The sequence below is a fragment of the Dama dama genome, chromosome 18 (genome assembly GCF_033118175.1).
Source record: "Dama dama isolate Ldn47 chromosome 18, ASM3311817v1, whole genome shotgun sequence".
NCBI lineage: Eukaryota > Metazoa > Chordata > Mammalia > Artiodactyla > Cervidae > Dama > Dama dama.
In genome coordinates this window covers 110654844-110677477 of record NC_083698.1, presented here as the reverse complement: position 1 = coordinate 110677477, position 22634 = coordinate 110654844, and the positions used below count along the sequence as shown (strand labels likewise).

The 22634-nt window shown below is 42.1% G+C and overlaps 1 protein-coding gene across 2 annotated transcripts in view; it reads right to left on the bottom strand.

The window, feature by feature from the left end:
• Nucleotides 1-22634, bottom strand: part of DPP6 (dipeptidyl peptidase like 6) — a 795051-nt gene that overhangs the window by 275475 nt on the left and 496942 nt on the right. For both annotated transcript variants that reach the window (XM_061166191.1, XM_061166192.1), the window contains exon 4: nucleotides 14258-14352. In XM_061166191.1, the coding sequence (XP_061022174.1) occupies nucleotides 14258-14352 (95 nt within the window). The remainder of the gene's footprint in view (nucleotides 1-14257; nucleotides 14353-22634) is intronic.

Sequence of the window (22634 nt, the reverse complement as noted above, 5' to 3'; positions counted from 1 at the left end):
ATTTCACCTGAATTAGTGATCTTTCCTGTGACCAAGACTCCCAGGAACCTACCCCTGTATATCCCCTAGGAACAGTGTTTGTGGAGACTTTCTGAAACATAGCTGCCATGGATAACAGGAATCTGCTGTAAGTACCCTTAATAAGGACTGAGTGAGTGAAGATAAATCCACACCGTAAAATAGTATGCAAGATTTTAGTCAGTTCAGTAGCTCAGTTGTGTTAAAGACTCTCCAACCATCTTGTCCTCTGCCTTCCCCTTCTCCTCCTGCCTTCAATCTTTCCCAGCATCAGGGTCTTTTCCAATAAGTTGGCTCCTCACATCAGGTGGCCAAAGTATTGGAGCTCTCGCTTGAGCATCAGTCCTTCCAATGAATATTCAGGATTGATTTCCTTTAGGATTGACTGGTTTGGTCTTCTTGCTGTCCATGGGACCCTCAAGAGTCTTCTCCAACACCACAATTCGGAAGCATCAATTCTTTGGCACTCAGCTTTCTTTATGGTCCAACTCTCACATATGTACATGACTAGTGGAAGAACTGTAATTTTGACTGTACTCTGTATGTTGACTAAAATATTGTATCAAATGTTCAGCACTAATTGTTTAAAAGTTCTAATGAGGATTATGTTAAAGTTTTATATCAACTCTAAGAGAATTAACATTTTAAACACTGTATTCTCACCTAAGATTACATTGCTGCTGATATTGTTCAGTCGCTCAGCCGTGTCCGACTCTTTGCAACCCCACGGACTGCAGCACACCAGGCTTCCCTGTCCTTCCCCATCTCCTGGAACTTGCTCAAACTCATGTCCATGGAAAGCATATGAAAGACAAGATCAACCATTTCATCCTCTGTCGTCCCCTTCTCCTCCTGCCTTCAATCTCTCCCAGCATCAGGGTCTTTTCCAATGAGTTAGCTCTTCGCATCAGGTGGACAAAGTATTGGAGCTTCAGCTTCAGTCCTTCTAATGAATATTCAGAGTTGATATCCTTTAGAACTGACTTGTTTGATCTCCTTGCAGTCCAATGGACTTTCAAGAGTCTTCTTCAATACCACAGTTCAAAAGCATGAATAGTTTGGCACTCAGCTTTCTTTATGGTCCAACTCTCAGATCCCTACATGATTACTGGAAAAACCATAGCTCTGACTACAGATGCTTGTCAGCAAAGTAATGTCTCTGCTTTTTTGATACTTTTAAGATTACATTGAATCTTTTTATTTTTTTCAAATCTTCAACAAGATTTTATAATTTGCTTTATTCTAACTCTTAATGCTTTTCTTACATTTATCCTAGGTCTTTGTACAGTTTTTGTGTTGTAAATGGAATATTTTCTCCATTTCTACTTCTAGATACTCATGTTAAGGAATAGAGAAGGTACTGATTTATTTATGTATTTAAGCTATATTAATACATTTTCTTATTAATTACAGTAGTTTAAAAAAAATAATGTCTTTTAGGTTTTCTGAAGTAGAATTATATTATCAGAAAACAGATATATTTTCCTGTACTCTGCATGTAGTTTGCCTATATACTGCATTTCCCATCATCCAAGAACATATTAAATATTAACGGTGATGTTGAGTATTCCTTCCTGACTATAATTGAAATGGTTTTATTGTTTGCCATTTAGAAAGATTTTCTTTGCTCACTGGTTCATGGTAAATAGTCTTTATCATATTTAAGCAGTTTTTACTCTTATCTTACCTGGAATTTTTATCAGGAGGGGTTGATAAACTTTATCAGATGCCCTTTCAGCATCCTGTGACATAATTATAAGTATTTTCCTGTTACTGTGCAGTTGTAGTGAATTCTGTTGATTGATTTCCTGATTTCCTGAAAACTGCTGTCATGATCACACCTTACTGTTCAGAGAACATTATGGCTCTCATACATTACTGAATTCTACTTGCCAATATTTTACTTATAATTTCTGCATTTACGCTCACTAGTGAGATCAGTGTATAGTTTACACTTTGCATTATTTGGGGCTATTTAGTTATCAATGACACGATGTTTTAATAACACTCTTCTAACTTTAAAAAAATACTGGTCTACATAGATGACGATCCATGTGTGTGCGTGGATATGGGCATGTTTCTGGTGAGATGCATATCCAAACGGTTGTGCCCTGTTTTCTTGTACTAGATACGCATATGTGTGATTACGAGTGCAGAGAAGGAAAGGTGGCCATGCGGGAGAGAAAGAAAGAAAATGAGAGGATGCTCCAAATTACCAAGTAATAGAGGGAAATGGAGAGCAGAAAGCATCAATATGTCCACAGGCTCTTTTGTGAAAACAACCTCCTCATAAAGGAAAAAACGAACACACAGGTAAAATACACAAGATTAGTAATGATGAAACAAAAGCTGAACAGTGACCAGATTAAATGAGTCTAAGAGGATACTGTGTGACTCTATGGAAGCACGTACCAAACAACAAACGGACAGCTGTACTTTCGCCCTCCCTAGTCAATGAGGAAGAAGGGTGACTCATGGACCAGGTAGTCCGGCCTGTACCTGGGCTCCTCATTCACCTAGAAATCATTTTATGTGGGATCAGACAGCCCCGGGTGCTGCTCTCAGCGCTGCCTGTGAGCCAGAGAACACCTGAAGACGTAGTTGCCAGAGAACAGGCTGAAAGGACGATAAAAGCTCGACCGCTGAGAAAAGTCTCCAGGTGGTTTCACCAGCCGAGTTCCCTCTAACCTTGAAAGTGGACCATTCTGTGCATTTAGATGCATCATCGATTTCTGCATGATGCTAAGCTGATGCACTATTTTGCATCTGTAATCTTTATTTTAGTCAACATGAGGTGGCCTCCAGGAGCAATCCTGTGACATGCCATGGGGGACCACAGGCACGAAAATGCATCTGAAGCCGGGCACCCTTCTCAGTCTCAAGGGGCTGGCCTCAGTCCCGTCTGGATCCCTGTGGGTGCAAACGCTACATCTGGATCCCTTACGCAATTTAAAAATAACTTTGTTTGGAATTAGGCAAAGCTGAGTTCAGCTCTCGGGAGCCCCAGTTAACAGCTATGTTACTCAGAAAAAATTATTTTAACCTTCATAAACTTCAGCTTTCTTACAAATAGTAAGTGTTCCCACTCACAAGATTCCTAGGGATTTCAGTTAAATAAGATAATATATATATACTGTGTTTAGGATCCTTCTGGTCGCACTGTGAGCACTCAAACATCAATCACCAGTTGATTTATCCTACGTAAACCTTGCACATCCTCTTCCTCAAAGTTTCCCTGGCCATCCATCCACCTGGCCTGAGGTGCCCGACGTCCCTGAGATGGCCACTGTTCGCCCAACGAGGCTCAAATCCCCCGGACGACCCAGGCCTCTCTGCTTTGGCTCTCAGCTGCCTGCACACACAGCGTCTCCGAGTCTTCCCGGTTCTCCCTCCACAACACGACGTAAACCCATCCCATCTCTGCTTTTCTCCCTCCATTCAGGACGTTGTTTCTCTTCATCTGCACCGGAAGCGGCCCTGGGGGCTCCTGACCTAGAATCTTTCTCTTCTCCACATACCCTTTCATACTGGAGTCTAGACTTACTTTCCTAAAACACACAGTTGTCCTTGAAAATCCCATCTGTTCCAATCTCCAACAGAGCAAAGAGGACCCACAAGGTACCACACACGTGACTTGCTCTTTTCCAGGACATTTAAGCCACAGCCTCCCAGGCCCCTCCTGGACAAGCTCACCAGGTTACAACTTCTCGACACAGTCTGCCCAGACCCCTCCTGACTCCATCTGTTCACACTGTGAGGATGCCACTTCCCACTGGTCTCAGACCACAGTCACCTACCAGAGGTGGCTCCCTCTTCAAGACCTCACCTACTGTCAACGCCCACACCCTTTCCTCCTTCCTTCCTATTCCTGTCCCACATGGGACTGCAACTTGGAATATATTTCATTCAAACGCTGACTTCTTTTTTATCTGGGCTGAAAGTTTCCCAGAAGTAGACACTATGTTTTATGAATCTGGTATCCTTGCACCCACCTCCTCATGCAGCCCAGGGTCCCGCTCAGAGAAGACTCCTCCTTAAGGTCAAATGATGCCGTGCAGTGTGAGCGCAGAGCGGCATCAGCCCAGCCTCCCCTACAGAGGAGCGGGTCTGGGGCAGAAAGACGGAGCTGCGACTGGATGTCTTTTCAGGTCTTTGAAAAACACAAGTATTGATATAACATATTCTACTCACCTATGTTAAAAATAAAAACAGGAGAGGGAAGGATTGGGAGTTTGTGATACACACACACACACACACACACACACACACACAGTCCATGGGGCCGTAGAATTGGACATGACAGCACACACAGAGACAGATGCGCGTGTATGTATATATGAAAGTGAAAGTGTTAGTTGCTCAGTCATGTCTGACTCTGTGACCCCCACGGACTGTAGCCCACCAGGCTCCTCTGTTCATGGGATTTCCCAGGCAAGGGAGGGGGTTGCCATTCCTTTGTCTAGGGGATCTTCCTGACCTAGGGATTGAATCTGGGTCTCCTGCATTGCAGGCAGATTCTTTACCATCTGAGCCACCAGGGAAGCCTATATATATGTATATACATATATATACACCTATATATACATATACAAGATACACATATACATACATATACAAATATACATATATATGTATATATATACATATATATATATAACTGAATCACTTTGAGGTACAGCAGAAACTGACAACATTGTAAATCAACTACATTTCAATAAAAAATTTTGGATAGAAACAAAGAAAATAGACATTGGAAAAAAGTTTAAAAAGTTAAATTATACAGTTTATAAAGTTAAATATATACAATTATATACAGTTTAAAAGGTTAAAAACAGAATGAAAATGAGAATTAAAACAAGTAAAAAATACTTTTGCTTTCTGTTCTGTGTTGTCATATGAGAGGCAGACAAAGAAAGGGGAGGAAGAGAGGGAGAAAAAGTAAAAGAAACAATCAGGAATACAGAGGAAGGGATCATCAGAGAGACCAGAAGAAAAAGTAAAAACATACAAGGACAGAGAAGATGTGCTGAGTCACGCAGACACGGGAAGAAATACAGAATACACAGAGACATTGGGGACCACAGTCTTCTACAGTATTCTTGCGAAAGATGCTGACTTTTTAGGCCACCCTTTTGTCTGTAGACTAAAAGTTTTGACACCCCAGGCTAGTCTGGTCAGAAGCCAGGGCTTGTGGTCACTCTGGGGACAGGCCAGCTGCCCTGGCCCCACCAGCCAGATCTGTTATCTGTGAGAACAGTATGTCTTGCTGCTGCTAGATCTTCCAGTTTTTAGAGCAAAGCCAGAAATGCGGACATTGAGTTTCTACAAAACTACTCTGTGGGCCAAACAAAACATTTCACTGGGCACTGTCAGAGCCAGGGTTGACCACCTGAATTATGGACAAAACAAGGCTACCCCTCCTTCACGGCGCTGACTTGGTGCCCAGTTTAGCCAGCCTCGGGGTGGAAATGCATGCGGGCACGGCTGGCCCCACCACAGACGCGTCCTAGCTTGGGGTCTGGTGGCATCAATGCGGGGAAGAACCTTCTGGATTTCCTTGGCCGTTTCTCTCCTGGAATCTGGAACGGCTTTAAGAACACTTGTGATTATGTCCCTCCCTGTGGGGAGTTAGAATTCATTCATTTTTAGAGAGTGAGATAAAAATTCAATTTCTACTGTCTCATGATTATATAAAATCAAAGAGAGGAATAAATTAGAGAAACAAAAAGACTTTTCATTTAAATGCTAATCTAGCAATTTAAATAAGTAATTAAAACAAGTAGATCAGTAATTAAACAAGTTAAGACATAAAAAGTTGAGAAAAGCTGATGTAAGCATAACAACAGGATATTTTTTCTATTTGCTTGTTTTTCTCTTCCAAGTGTTTCCAGGAACCATCTATAGCTCTTACATATTCATCAATGGAAGAAATCTAATGTCTTTGAAATGTGAGGTTGAATTTTTAAAAATCTGATTAAAATGACTAAGTAAACGGCATTGAAACAGCAATTATGGAAATCACCACACTGCAAAATAATGTACAAAATTTCACCACCCAATGAAATGAGCTACTGTCAGAACTCAGGGCTGACTTCCCGGCCTTCTCAGTGTATGTACACAGATGATGCTGACAGGTGTTAACTGAAGTGCATCATATTGCATTCTTCTGTGTTTATTTAGTAAAACATCATAAACATTTTTGCATTACTTAATACTCTGTAGCCTTCATAACTATGATTTTAACTGCAACATCATGTCTAATTAATTAATCAGTTAGGCTGCCTTGGGTCTCAGTTGGGTCTTGGCTATGGCACGAGGACTCTAGTCGTGGTGTGTGGGTTTGGCAGTTGTGGCATGCCAGCTTAGTTTCTCCTAGGTATGTGGGATCTTAGTTCCCCAGCCAGGGATTGAACCCACCTCCCCTGCATTGCAAGGCGAATTCTTAACTGCTGGACCACCCACAGAAGTCCCTTTAATTTATTCTTACTTAACAATTGAGCTACGAGGGAAGCCTATTTTTACTTACTTATCTCATTTCTCAAATGTCACATCTTTTCACCATTTTAAGAAACTTTTTAGATAATTTACTTATGAAAAATTCCCTGGAATGAATCAGAAGACATAAATATTTTTATTAACCTTGGATGCATCGCTAAGCTGCTTCCCAAACACCTGGAACAATGTAGACAATACAATGAATAACTGTATCCATTGTACCACTCCTTGCTTACCAATGGTATTATAAGTACAGAGAGCGTAAAAAGGACGAGACCACAGGTGACACGGTGGGTTGTGCTGAACCAGCCTGTTGGATCAACAGCTCATGAAGTGGAGGTCAGGTCACAGTTGTTTGTGGACCATCTTGGTTTCCTCATGGAAAAAAGGAAGGGTTTGAATGACACAATCTGCAAAGACTATTTCCGCTTTAGACACCGAAATCTCAAGCAGAGGCTAACACTGCATCCTGTGGAGAATCTTTGCACTATTACGTTTTAGAATTGGAGAGATGGCGGTGAGTTTCTGTAAGAATTTCAGCCCCTGTGAAATTTACGTTATTAAGTCCATTTTAAATGCACTTGTACTGGAGAAAGAGAACCAGTGGGGTGACTGTGGCAATTTCTTGAAATAACACAACAATGAAGTTTGCACATTGATTGACTGCTCCCTTCCTGAACGATTCCTCTGTAGCATGCAACGCTGTTTGAAAGCTCTTTTCCCACAGTAGAACGTCTTTCAAAACTGGAGTCAGTGCTCTCAAACCTACTGCTGCTGCTTTATCAGTAAGTTGAAGGAACGCACTAAATTCTTTGCTGTTATGTCAACCATCTTCACAGCATCTTCACAGGAGTAGACTTCATCTAAGAAACCACTTGCTTTGCTCATCCGTAAGGGCAGCTCCTCATCCATCCAAATTTTATCATGAGATTGCAGCCACTGAGGCGCATCCTCAGGCTCCACTTCTAATTCTAGTTTTGCTGCTGTTTCCACACCTGCCATTACTTCCTCCACTGAAGTCTGGAACCCCTCAGAGTTATCCGTGAGGGTTAGACTCAACTTCTCCCAATCTCCTGTTAACACTGGTGCCTTGACCTCTTCCCATGAATCACACATGTCTTAACATCTAGAATGGTGAATCTTTTCCAGAAGGTCTTCAATTGATGTTGCCCAGATCATCAGAGGAATCACTATCTATGGCAGCTATAGTCTAATGAAATATTTCTTAATGGGCTTAAAAATAAAAATTACTCTTTGACCCACGAGCTACAGAATGGTTGTGTTCACAGGCATGAGAATGTTAACCTCATTGTACATCTCCATTGGAGCTTCTGGGGACCAGGTGCATTGTCAATGAGCAGTAATATTTTGAAAGGCATCTTCTTTTCTGAGCAGTAGGTCCCAACAGTGGATTTAAAATATTCAGTAGACCATGTTGTAAACGGATGAGCCATCATCCAGGCTTTGTTGTTCTGTTTATAGAGCACAGGGCAGAGTAGATTTAGCCTAATTCTTAAGGGCCCTAGGACTTTTTGGAATGGTAAATGAGCCCTGGCTTCAAGTGAAAGTCATCAGTTGCATTAACCCTCAACAAGAGAGTTAGCCTGTCCCTTGAAGCTTTGAAGTCAGGTATTGACTTCTCTCTAGCTATGAAAGTCTTTGACGGTGTCTTCTTTCAACATAAGACTGTTTCATCTATCGGGCTGGCCAGAAAGTTCATCTGGTCCATCTACCGGGATTTTGGCCAACTCAATGTATTGAAAATCTGTGGTTTGCTGTAGCCACCTTCACTGATTATCTTACCTAGGTCTTCTGCATGACCTACAGCTCCTGCATCAGCACTCGCTGCTTCACCCTGCACTTGACGCTAGAGAGACGGTTTCCTTCTGCAGACTTCATGAACCAGCCTCTGCCAGCTTCAGACTTCCTCCTGCAGCTTCCTCACCTGTCTCAGGCTTCACAGAACTGAAGAGTTAGGGCCTTGCCCGGATTAGACTTTGGCTTAAAGCAACGCGGTGGCTGTTCAGATCTTCTGTCCAGAACATTAAAACTTTCTCCACGACAGCAATGAGGTTATTTTGCTTTCATATCATTCGTGTGGTCACTGGAGGAGCACTTTCAACCTCCTTCAGGAACTCTTCCTTTGCGTTCACAACGTGGGTAAGTGGCCACAGAGGCTTAGCTTTTGGCTTGTCTTGGCTTTCGAGGAGCCTCCGTCACTACGCTTCACCACTTCTGACTTGATTTAAGGTGAGAGGCCTGGCATGTGACTCTTCCTTACACTTGAATACTTAGAGGACCTTGCAGGGCCATTAACTGGCCCAATTTCAATACTGTTGAGTCTCAAGGAACAGAGAGACAGAGAAGAGGGAGTCAGGGGAATGGCTGGGAGTGGGGAGTGGTCAGAACACACACCACATTTTCAGTTAAGTTTGCTGTCTTATATGGGTGCTCCCCAGGGGGCCCCACAAACAACTACAATAGCAACATCAAAAATCACCGATCACAGTTCCCCATAACAAATATAATGAAAAATCTGAGGTATGGTGAGAACTGCCAAAATGTGACAGACACATGGTGGGCAAATGCTGTTGGGAAAATGGCACCAGAAGACTTGTTTGACGTAGGTGGCCACAAACCTTCAATTTGTGGAAAAAACGCAGCATCTGCAAAACTCAGTAAAATGCACAGAATTCACCTGAAAGCTGGCTTAGACTTCATTTTTAGAACTTGGAGGGAATGCACCCGCCTCACTGTGGGACACAGCCTAGACCCAACTCCTACAGGGAAGCGGCTCAAAGCCCAGGATGCTAATTCTCCAGCCACCACTGCTGACCTGGTCACCCTGGGCATCCTGCCGGAGCCTTGATCCAGTGGGGCTCTCTCACAATCCTGAGCTGCAATGACTGACGCTCACAACCCAGTCTGCCACGTCTGTCTTCTCATGTCATCCAGAAAACGCTCCTGGGAGGCGGGAGAGGATGCACGGAGCTTCCACAGTTGCCTGAAGGCCTGCCGCTCCCAGGCAGACAGCCACGCCAACGTGGGGAGGAGCTGGGTCAGGGACCGCCCCCATCCTTACCGCACTGATGCTCCGGGAGACTGACAGCTCACTCCTGTTTCATGATCTTTCATATTCATTCACACGGTACACAGTTATGGAGCACCTACTGTGTGCAGGTCACAGTGCCAAGCACCGTGGAAGAGACAAAACTAAACCAGGCAGAACTAAACCTGCCTCCGATGAGCTTTACAACTGAGCAGCACGTCCCCAGCTCTGAGACATGTGCTTGTGATTTCATTTCCCATAGAAATCTAAAAGGAACACCTCAAAAGTATTCAAAAAATCAGAAAGTGAACCAAGATTTTTTTTTTAAAGATTTTTTTCAGACATGGACTAATTTTTTAAGTTTCTATTGAATTTGTTACAACATTGTTTCTGCTTTTTTGGGGGGAGGGGGGAGCTGCAAGGCATGTGGGGTCTTAGCTTCCCGACCAGGGATCAAACCTGCACTCCCTGCATTGGAAGGCAGTCTTCACCACCAGGGAAGTCCCCTGGCCAAGATATTTTGGTAAATGCTTCCTAAAGTCAATTATCATGTCACATCAAATATACACTACCAAATAATAAGAATATGAAAATATCTATCAGAAAATAATATAAAAAACCCCAAAGAATGCAAGTAACAGTACGAACCAGGATGGAATTACCATAGAAGGCTAAACGTCTCCTTGAGCGCACAGCTTAAGCTATTTGTGGAGTTCTGAAACAGTTCATGATCTGATTTCTACCATTTGAAGGTGTGAGAAGGGACAATTGAACTCCTTTTTGTTAAAGGAGGTTGTTGGGGGGCAAGTGAGACCCCTCCAGGTGAGCCCAGCACAGCGCAAGCTCTCATCTGCATAATCATCCAAGATCTATAAAGCCCTTCTGCTGAATTGGCTAGTGTGAGTGGCATTCAGCCTCATTCCCTTCCATTGATCCATCCTGGGGAAGAGCCAGTCACAGAAGCCAAGGTGCCAGGGCGATGCTTAAGGCCAGTGGGCTGGGATACCCATGTGCCCTTGCTTGTGAGGCTGGGGAAGGAGAATGAGGTCAGGGGTCAGACTGCAGGTTACTAGTCTAAACTCCTGACCCAGGCACTCACTGCTTCGTGCTCATGTCTCCTCCTCTAGTTCTGGGTCATTTTAAGATAAACCTAAAGATGACAGGTAGCCTCACAGGGAGCACAGTTCTCTCTCTCAGCTTACCTTTATCACTGAAACAATCTCAAGCTTCTGAGGTTCGAATGAGGAGAGGCTGCTTGGTGAGCCGTCATCGCAAAGGGGAGAGGGCCGATTAGACCAGAGTCACTGCCCTGCGTTCCTGCTCTCTGCAGACCACACACCCTCCTGGGAGTGGAGGGTCCCTTGACCCCAACCCCTCAGAGCACTGTGCGCCCCCTTCTTCACGTCTGCTCATGAAAACACAAGTGGCAGACAGACACCTCAAGGCTGGACTGCGCCATTGGCTTCAACTTGCAGACGGAGGCACTGAAGAACCAGAAGTTTAACTGGCTCAGAAGAACTTAAATCCAGAGCTTTTATGTTCTAAACGATGATGCAGGCCGCCAGTGACTTTTCCTCTTAAGGCCTGTCTAGTCAAAGCTATGGTTTTTGCAGTGGTCATGTATGGATGTGAGAGTTGGACTATAAAGAAAGCTGAGCACCGAAGAATTGATGCTTTTGAACTGTGGTGTTGGAGAAGACTCTTGAGAGTCCCTTGGACTGCAAGGAGATCCAACCAGTCCATCCTAAAGGAGATCAGTCCTGGTTGTTCATTGGAAGGACTGATGCTGAAGCTGAAGCTCTAATACTTCGGCCACCTGATGTGAAGAGCTGACTCATTTGAAAAGACCCTGATGCTGGGAGGAATTGGGGCAGGAGGAGAAGGGGACGACAGAGGATGAGATGGTTGGATGGCATCACCGACTCAATGGACATGAGTTTGAGTAAGCTCTGGGAGTTGGGGATGGACAGGGAGGCCTGGCGTGCTGCAGTCCATGGGGTCACAAAGAGTTGGACACAACTGAGTGAATGAACTGAACTGAACTTATCTAAAGTCTGTTTATAGGAGTCTTTACATGCAGCTTTGAGCCAGGAATAAACTGGATTGATCATGAACAGTATTAATCAGAATGTATGTATACCTTTGGCACTCAACAAATGTTTCTGATGTGAGTGAATAAATGACACATTAAGAAGAAATTTCATTATAGAGGATATGCCTTTCGATTTTCAAGAAGAGTTCTTCCTTTTTCCTTTACCTAAGATGTTTTCCAAGTTGCTTTATTACTTGGCTAAAACAACATGAGTTACAATACACAATCTGTCACAAGGTATTGATCCGAGAAAGAGAAGGCCATTCCTAGTCTTATGTAGCTGTAGGGACAGCACCTGCTGTCGGCAAACCGATGTCCTCACAGGAAGTATCGGCACTGTCTTGACACACGTACTTACCCTCAGCAACAGTCCCGTTACTTTCTCCTCTCGATTATTTATTAGACAACCATTTCTGCAGCTCCTGTATTTTTAAGTGAGTTGAATCAGCTTTTCTGAGAGCAGTCATTCTATCACAGATGGTTTTTTCACACAAAAAAATGCAGGCGCATTCATTCTTTCTGGGTCAGGTCCTACTTTGCCAGAATACTATTGAATTCAATAAACCTGTCGTTTTGGGAATTATACTGTCATACAGCTATTCCAGGACTCCCTTTCATCTGCAAACAGTCTCTGTAAAGGGCGGGATCCATTTCATTCTAAACACCAAAATGCTTACTTTTAAAGGACAAGGTATCGCTACACCGAAAAGAAATGAAGGGTGTTCAAAAGGCAAGCTTTGTGTTCTGGAGAAGGTAGGGCAGCATTTGTGTGGGTGGGAGGGGGAGGCACAGAGATGGAGTGGTCCTCTCATCCTTTCTTGTCTGGGATGGAGGCTCCGGGGACCAGCCCGAGTCCTCACCCAGCGCACTCCACAAGCTCACACCCTTACTGGGCTCAGGATCCTTAGCTGTAAAACCAGGCAGCTCTTCCCCACCCCGTGGGCTCTGATCCCCAGATCCCAGAATTCCAGGATTCCTTGTGTTTCTGATTCACACCAGATGCTTGTTATGACTGTTCTGACTGCAAATTCTTGGTCTGTTTCAATTCTTTTTTTTTTTTTTATTATTATTATTTTTTTTTTCCCAGTGGGTTTTGTCATACATTGATATGAATCAGCCATGGATTTACATGTATTCCCAATCCCGATCCCCCCTCCCACCTCCCTCTCCACCCGATTCCTCTGGGTCTTCCCAGTGCACCAGGCCGGAGCACTTGTCTCGTGCATCCCACCTGGGCTGGTGATCTGTTTCACCATAGATAGTATACATGCTGTTCTTTTGAAATATCCCACCCTCACATTCTCCCACAAAGTTCAAAAGTCTGTTCTGTATTTCTGTGTCTCTTTTTCTGTTCTGCATATAGGGTTATCGTTATCACCTTTCTAAATTCCATATACATGTGTCAGTATGCTGTAATGTTCTTTATCTTTCTGGCTTACTTCACTCTGTATAATGGGCTCCAGCTTCATCCATCTCATTAGGACTGGTTCAAATGAATTCTTTTTAATGGCTGAGTAATATTCCATGGTGTGTATGTACCACAGCTTCCTTATCCATTCATCTGCTGATGGGCATCTAGGTTGCTTCCATGTCCTGGCTATTATAAACAGTGCTGCGATGAACATTGGGGTGCACGTGTCTCTTTCAGATCTGGTTTCCTCAGTGTGTATGCCCAGAAGTGGGATTGCTGGGTCATATGGCAGTTCTATTTCCAGTTTTTTAAGAAATCTCCACACTGTTTTCCATAGCGGCTGTACTAGTTTGCATTCCCACCAACAGTGTAAGAGGGTTCCCTTTTCTCCACACCCTCTCCAGCATTTATTGCTTGTAGACTTTTGGATAGCAGCCATCCTGACTGGCGTGTAATGGTACCTCAGACTTGCCTTAGTTTCTTCCTGTGACTTCCTTTCAGCATATTGGACAAGAAAAGGATAGACTCCCTAAAGCTGAAGATTGATTCCTTCTAAAAATGAGCATGAACATATGTGAAAAAAAAAAAAAAAAGTTGATGCTCTTTAAATTGATTTCTGGTACATAACTTCAGTCAATTCTTCAATAAATACCATTAACTGTACAAGAGCTCCAAATCTTAATGTCATTATCTTTGGGAAAACAGGTACTCCCAATGATGAAGTACTGGCATTCATATCGACTCCATCCTTGTTCCAAAGCATAAACATCACTTAATGTCATTATAGAGTAAGTATTGTCAGTGCCTAAATTAATATTCCCTGTGCATGTGAGGATGCGTTTTTTAAAAAATGAGATCGACAAAGCCATCCTGAAGGATTCTCTGCATTACCCCCAATTGTTCTGTAAATGTGCAAAGCCTTAGGACTTGTCTTTCAATTATATATGACATGCAACACTTGTTTCCAACACCTGCAGAGAAACTTACCATACACTTAGAGGAACTAAGCTTTCATCTTATTAAATTAGTGTGGTTTCAGTTTCACATTATCTTTAGCTGCTCAGTCTGTAGTATTACAAATTTACGCTTCTGCTTGGCTATACTATAAGTTGAAACCTAAAGTCATTTTCTGCTTTATTGACTCGAAGGCGGGAAAACTGAAATTATCCTGGTCTTTAAAGGGAGTACTTACAATTTTTTTGCCTTCTATTAACACTGTAGAACTATTTGTTTCAACATTCCGCAGTATCACACTTCCTTTCTGCTCTCTGTAGATGAATTCTTTATCTACAACAGAGGAAATAAAAAAGCAGCGTGAGACACCAAGGAACTCACTAGCTTTTGACAGATATTTAGGTAAAGTGAACTGACTAGCTCCAACAAAAACATATCCCGTGTTTCATCGAGGGGTCCATTAGATATGGTTAAATATGTTCAGTTCCTCGCCATATAACCGCACGCGAAGCTCCTCTCTGAATCATGTCTCCTGTTCTACTTGCAGACATATAAAGTACAAGTACACACAATCTTTAGAACATCCTAGAATTTTTTGGAGTGGAACACACGGATGAGCAGATTATGGAGCCTGCTACCACAAGAGTTGGAAGGTGGGTGGTACTAAAGGGGTTGGTTTCCCGTATCTGAAACGTTAGGGTGAAATCTCTATATGTACACATGCATAATCTGTAGACGCACACATCTACATCCTGCAGGCTTGCTTCCATTTGGTCCCCAGGACCCTCTGCTACTTCTGGAGGAGCCGGAAGTTCTGCCCTCATGTGTATCTATGACTCAACACATTGTACCTTCAGTGACACTGGTCCTTTGTAAATCAACTGAGATTCCAGATATCTTCCTAAAAATGGAACTGATGAACTGATTTGCAGGGCAAGAAGAGAGACACAGACATAGAGAACAGACTTTGGACACAGTGGGGGAGGGAGAAGTTGGGATGAACCGAGAGGGTAGCACTGACACATATATACTGCCATGTGTAAAACAGCCAGCCAGCAGGAAGCAGCTACACGGGCACAAGGGGCCTGGTGTTCTGTGACTCCCCAGAGGAGTGGGATGTGATGGGGCGTGCAAGGAGGCTCAGGAGCGAGGGGACTTATGGGTGCTTGTGGCTGATTTACACTGTGTGTGGCAGAAGCCAACAATACTGTAAGGCAATTATCCTCCAATCAAATATTAAAAAAATTAAAAAAATTAATAGAGCCATTCCACTGAATGGTATGCATGTAGAAGTGTGGGGTGTGTGTGTGTATAGGCATGTAGGCATCTGTCTATACATGCCTATACACTATAGGCATGTAGTGTCTGTGTGCTGTGTATACATACTATAAACGAAAGGGTACAACCAGTCCATCCTAAAGGAGATCAGTCCTGAGTGTTCATCAGAAGGACCGATGTTGAAGCTGAGACTCCAATATTTTGGCCACCTGATGCAAAGAGCTGACTCATTTGCAAAGACCCTGATACTGGGAAAGATTGAAGGCAGGAGGAGAAGGGGATGACAGAGGATGAGATGGTTGGATGGCATCACCGACTCAACCTGGACATGAGTTTGGGTGAACTCCAGGAGTTGGTGATGGACAGGGAGGCCTGGCGTGCTGCAGTGCATGGGGTCACAAAGAGTCGGACATGACCGAGCGACTGAACTGAACTGAAACTTTCTGAAAGGATAGTAGGTGGACAGGAGGCAGAGCGCACAATGGAAAGAAGAAATAATAATTGGGAGGTTGAGACTGACGCATGTACACCACTGTACATAAAATTAAGATAACTAATAAGAACCCACTGTATAGCACAAGGAACTCTACTCAATACTTCGTAATAAACTAAACGGGAAAACAACTGAAAAAAGAGTGGCTATATATGTATGTGTGTAATTCACTGACTTTTCTGTCCACCTGAAATAACAACACTGTAAACCAACTAAACTCAAATAAAATTTTTTATAAAAGAAATAATACTATCTTTCTGAGTAGGGTAACACTGAGCCGGTATGAAGGTAAAGGCATTTCACGCAGTAATTAGTTGATGAATGAAAAACGCTGTGCAGACAGGATTAATTCCAGTGGTATTATCATTTCTATGCTTTTAAAATTCTGCTCCACAGAATGACATTCTTTTATTTTTTTATTCCTTTCTTCTACTTGCTTTGCCTTTAATTTTCTCTTCTTCTTCTAATCTGTTAAGATGGAAGCTTAGAATTTTGGTTTCATTTTCCCTCCTTTTAGTAAGACTATTAAAGCTAAAACTTTCCCTTCATGCATGGTATTAGCTACGTCTCACAAATTTTGATATGCTAAATTATGTTATTATTCAGTTCAAATTACTTCTAATTTTCCCTGTAAAATCTGCTTGACCCAATGATTATTGAGAAATATGTTCATTTCCAAATATGTATTCTCGTCTTATTTTTTACAGATTTTTAATTTAAATTCATTAGATCAAAGAATATTCTGTACATGATTTTAGCCATTTAAAGCTCGTTAAGACATTTTTGTGGCCCCCAGATGTGGCCTATGCTGGTAAATGTACTGGATGTACATTTAATGAAATTATTGATATGACCGAGTTTGGTCTGTAATCTTTTTCGGGGGGGAGGGGTGTTTGCTTTCTACTTCTCTCCTCTACTTCTTGCCTTCCTCTTTCTTGTTTCCTGATTTTCACTTTATTGTTTGAATAATTTTTACAATTTTAATTTCCCTATTTTTAGCTGTATTTCTTTGCTTTTTTTTTTTTTTTAGTGGTTGTCCTAGAGATTGTAATATGTACTCAACTTTGCAGCATCTACAAAGAGTTAATCATGCCACTTCTCATAAAATACACTGTTGAAACCTTTCAGGTTTCAGGTCCATTTACAGTCTTATCCTGTGGTAACTGTTATGTGTATTACATCAATACTTTATACATTCCACAAGACAATGTTATAATTATTGTTTATAACGATATCATAGCTTATAAAGGCATTAAGAAGAAAAAGCAAAAAAGAAAAAAAAAAGAAAAATATTGTCCTTTGCATTTATCCACTATTTACCATTACTGATGGTAATAATTTTATCAAAAATATGAGTTTCTATCAGATATCATTTTCCTACTTCTTAAAGAATTTTCTTTAGGATTTCTGATTATATGAATTGCTGGCAACCAACTCTTTTAACTTTGTTTTGTCTAAAAGTCTTTTCCTTTAGCCTTCATTCCTGAAAGGTATTTCTCTTAATACAGATTTCTAGGTTAATGTTGTTTTTTTTTTCCCTTTTAGTGGAAGTTCCATTCCCCTCTCTTCTGGTCACCATGGTTTCTAATGAGAAGTCAACTATTCACGGAATTATTTCCCTGCATGTCATTTCTGTGCACTTTTGCTGCTTTTCAGATTTATTTGCTGTCTTTGGTTTTCAGCAGTTTGACTATGATGCACTTTAGAGGGGGCCTGCGTCATGTCTGTTTGATGTTTAATGAGCATCTTGTATCTGCAAATTTATATCTTCACCAAATCTTCAGCTATTTATTTGCCAGGTAATTTTTCTACTCCTTTATCTGTCTCCTCTCCTTCTGGTATTCCAATTTCCCATATATTGGGCACCCTGATGTTATCTAACAATCTCTGATGCTCTGATCATTAAAGAACTTTTTTCTCTCTGTTCACCTTGAATCATTTCTATTGAAATCATTTCTATTGATCTATCATCAAAGTCACTTTGTCTTTGCTCTGTCACAATTATTTGACTATCAAATCCACACAGTGAATTTAAAAATTTAAGAATCTGTGTTCTTCTGTTTAAGAATGTCCATTCACTTCTTTTTATTATTTCTATTTTTCTGCTGAGGTTTTCCTTTGGGATTTTCATTTATTAAAAACATGATCATGTTAACTCATTGAGGACAATTAAAGAATCTTATAAAATCCTTGTCTCTCAGTTCCAAAATAAGGTTCATTTCATGATCAGATTCAATGACTTTTATGTTGAGAGTGTCTTCCATTCTTTGTATGTAAGGTAATTTTTCATTATTTCCTAGACATCATGAATTAATTTCTGGACACTCTGGGTTTTGTTGTTGTTCAGTCACTAAGTTGTGTCCGACTCTTTGCGACCCCATGGACTGCAACACGCCAGGCCTCCCTGTCCATCACCAACTCCTGGACCTTGCTCAAAATCATGTCCATCAAGTCGGTGATGCCATCCAACCATCTCATCCTCTGTCATCCCCTCTCCTCCTGCCCTCAATCTTTCCCAGCATAGGGTCTTTTCCAATGAGTTAGCTCTTCGCATCAGGTAGACAAAGGATTGGAGTTTCAGCTTCATCAGCAGTCCTTCCAATGAATATTGAGGGTTGATTTCCTTTAGGAATGACTGGTTTGATCTTCTTGCAGTCCAAGGGACTCAAGACTTTTCTCCAGCACCATAGTTCGAAAGCATCAATTCGTTGGCACTCAGCTTTCTTTACAGTCCAACTTTTACTGGGTCTTGTTAATATTCTCCAGTGACTGTTGTCTCCTTTGCTATAGCAGGTAATTTCTTTGCTAAACATGGATGGCCAACTTTGCCTTTCTGGAGAGCAGCTTCACTCTCAGTTCAGATATTTTATCTTCAGTTGATCTGCTGGGCTTCTCTTCATGCATGTGTGGTTCATGGGTCAGATGGAGATAATACTGTACCTATACTTTCAATTTCATTACTTCCAGGTCTCTTATCTCATCACTCTCTTTTTCTTAACTTTTAAGTTTGATACTGAGCTTGTTAATTTCAGCATTTCTTCTTTTCTAACATAATCACAACTGTGCTATAAATGTTCTTAATTACTTCTTTGAGTCTGTCAGTTTTAATGGGCAGAAAAGTATTTTCACTACTGCTTAGTATTATGCATTTTTAGTTTCTGTCACAATTTCTTCTTCCACCTGTTACTGAGAGTTTCCAATCTGCAGATGTATGCAAAACACTCTTATTTACTACCAGTTGTCAGAAAAATCTGTATTATTAATTCTTTCAAATTTGTTGAGACTGGTTTATGGACTGACGTATGGCCCAATTTTGGAAGAGTTTCTTGAGAGAACATATATTCTCTAATTGTAAATGCAGAGTTCTCTATGTGGTCATGAATTAAGCATGTTGCCTGTCTCATTAAATTGACTCTCACTTAGCTAACTTTTTGCGTGCTCGGTCTTTGCTTAAGTATTGAAATTTTCTAGTAGAATGTTTTGAGTAATTCTCTCCTGGAGATCTCCCAAACAGTGGTTTATACATTTTTGACTATTTTATTAAATTAATGCAAGTATAGAAATTTCCTATCTTCCTGGAGACTTACAACTTCATTTTTTAACTGCATTTTTCTCTTCCTAACAATGCTTTTTAAAGATAACTTCTCTTTCGCATGATAAAATAGATGAAATAACAGTATGAACCTTCTATTGCTCACTGTGGAGTCAATGAGATGATACACAAATATACACAATGTGTTTAAAACAAGGCAGGCTCAAGATAAGCCCTCGGTGTATGTCAGCTGTCAACAATATTTGAGAAAAGGATTTGGAGTCACCTTTGTCTCCTTTCTTAAAAAAATTTTCCCTGAAAGAACTGTTTACATTCCATTAATAAATGTTTTTATTAGAATTTTAAATTTTTATTATTTAAAAAATTTTATACAATTTTAAAGGTTACGTTCTGTTTACAGTTACTACAAAAAGTATCAACTGTATTCCCGGTGTTGTATAATGTTAATAGATCCCTAAGCCCATCTTAAACCCAATAGTTCTTACCTCCCACTCCCCAACTCCTAGGTTGCCCCTCCCCAACCTGTGACTCCTGTTTGTCCCTCATTCCCAGTACCCTGGGCTTCCCTGCTGGCTCAGATGGTAAAGAATCTGCCTGCAATGCAGGAGACGTGGGTTTGATCCCTTGGTCAGGAAGATCCCCGGGGGAAGGAAATGGCAACCCACTCCAGAGAATGCCTGGAGAATCCCATGAACAGAGGAGCCTGGCGGGCTACAGTCCATGGGGCCACAAAGAGTCGGACATGACTGAGTGACTAACACTTTCACTCTCCCAATACTCTCCCCCTCTCCTGCTCATCCTTCCTCTCTCACGCTTCACTTGCGATGGTCCTGCCCAGGGCTGGGTGGCCATCACCCTCACCGGGACTGCTGCAGGGCCTCCCAGCGGGGCCCTCCGTCCTATCTGGACCAGGCCACATTTGCTTTTCAAAACTTCTTTCCCTGGCTCCTTGGCCAAGACTACTTTGGCCAAACTTCTTAGTCTGACACTCAATTGGAAGCCCTTCACATCCTGGCCTGGGTTTCTCTTCTCGTCTTAGTTTCCCACCATCCCCCAGTAAGCATCTGAACAAGCCCTGCCTCCCGCTCCTCTCTGATGCTTCCTGCCACCGCCTTGGGTGCAGTGCCCTTCTCCCGGCCCTGCCAGGGACAGTCTTCCTGGGCTTGGCGTGACCATCTCCCCTTCAGGAAGAGTTTTCGTGCCTCTGCCGGGCACAAAGTCCTCCCTCTCTGCTGACCCTCACTTCGCTCATCCTGTTTTGTGCTCATCGCAGCACACTGCTTATTTGCTACTAAAACTCTGTCTCTCCCAGTAGAGTCATAATTCTCAAGGGCAGAGCCCATACCTATTTGATTTTCTAACTCTTAGCATAACGACTGATATGAAAGTAGGTGCTAAAAAATGTGTGATGCGCTTAACAAATTCATCCCATCACGAGTCTGAGTCACCAGACACCTAAGTTACTTGTGGAGCAATAGGCAGGACTCTGGGCTGAAAGAAAGATGGATGTGGTATGTGGTGGTTTTCTCGAATTATACCTTTTGTGCCTCTTTGTGAGATTCTGTTACAGCTATTTTATTCCCAGCTCTGTTACAGGAGTTACATCTTACATGGAGTTACAAGGAGTTACCTGTTACAGAAGGAGTGCATCTGAAAGCCTTGAGGATAGGGAGGGAAAACAAAAAGCTACGCTCAACAGGGATGCCAAGAAACATGTCGAGGTTCTTAGGAAAAGGCTTTTCCCAAAGAAAATCTCACACTTCACCACCCACTGGCTAGCTCCTTCTTCACATGCTCACCATCCAGTGCTTTCCACTCACAGTACACCAGTAATTTAGTTGTTCTGTGTGCTTTAGGAATTCTTCAAAGCTAAAAAGTTAAAGAAATAAAGTTGCATTGGTAGCTAGCAGAAGATGGTTATTTTTTATTTTGTTTCCCCAACTTGTGGTACAAAAATATTATTTTATGTACTCTGCCAAAAATAAGATAAAATTCAGTCCTTCACTTTGAGTATAACGTGTGTGCGTTAATCAGTCAGTCATGTCCGACTCTTTGCGACCCCACAAATTGTAGCCTGCCAGGCTCCTCTGTCCATGGGATTCTCCAGGCAAGAATGCTGGAGTGGGTTGCCATTCCCTTCTCCAGGGGATCTTCCCGACCCAGGGATCGAACCCTGGTCTCCTGCATCGCAAGCAGATTCTTTACCGTTGAGCTACAGTATAATATATAAGCTAATTTTATGTTTTGCTTACTTTTGCCTAACAATACTACATTACTAGCAGTTTTTGAAAGTCTTATCCATGGTGAAAATGTTTAAAATGTATGGCATTTTATGGTGCAATAGATTTCTTAAAAACTGAGATAATTTACTTGTCTTTGCCAAGTACAATTTGTATATGCTGATTGGATTTGAGGAGCATATTAATCCTGATTATATCAATATCACAAAGCATCAATGCATAGAAATAGCTTTTAATTACTGAAACAAATAGTGTACATAATAAATGTAGTAGATTTGATTTTTCTCATGATTATCTTCTTTCAATTTTAAACAATGCTAACAGAAACAATGTCCTTTCCATTTATTGCCCTTTTTCTCAGATATAATTTATTTCTAGTCATATATATTCAAATCATACCCAGCACGTTGTTGTGCCAAGTCGTTTCAGTCATGTGCGACTCTCTGACCCCATGGACTATAGCCCACTGGGCTCCTCTGTCCATCAGATTGTCCAGGCAAGAACACTGGAGTGGGCTGCTGTGCCCTCCTCCAGGGGATCTTCATGACCCAGGGATCACACCCCAAGTCTCTTATGTCTCCTGCATTTGCAGGTGGGTTCTTTACCACTAGCATCACCTGTGTATTGGGAAGCCAATACACAGCATATATTTCCTATAACAGTCAATAACCATATGATGGTCATAAAATATAAATCCCTAACATCCACACTGTAGTCTAGAAATTCTATTGCCCAGCAAAGGAAATCAGGATTCCTTCGGTAAATGGCTGATTCCAGGTCTGGGATAGGAGCTACCCTAGAGACCAGTGCGTGCATGCTAAGTTGCTTTAGCCATGACCTACTCTTTGCGACCCTATGGACCATAGCCCGCCAGGCTCCTATGTCCATAAGATCCTCCAGGCAAGAATACTGGAGTGGGTTGCCATGCCCTCCTCCAGAGGAGCTTCCAGACCCAGGGACTGAACCCCAGTCTCTTAAGTCTCTTGCATTGGCAGCAGGTTCTTTACCACCTGTGCCAACTGGGAAGCCCCTGGAAACCAAGGAAGTTGTC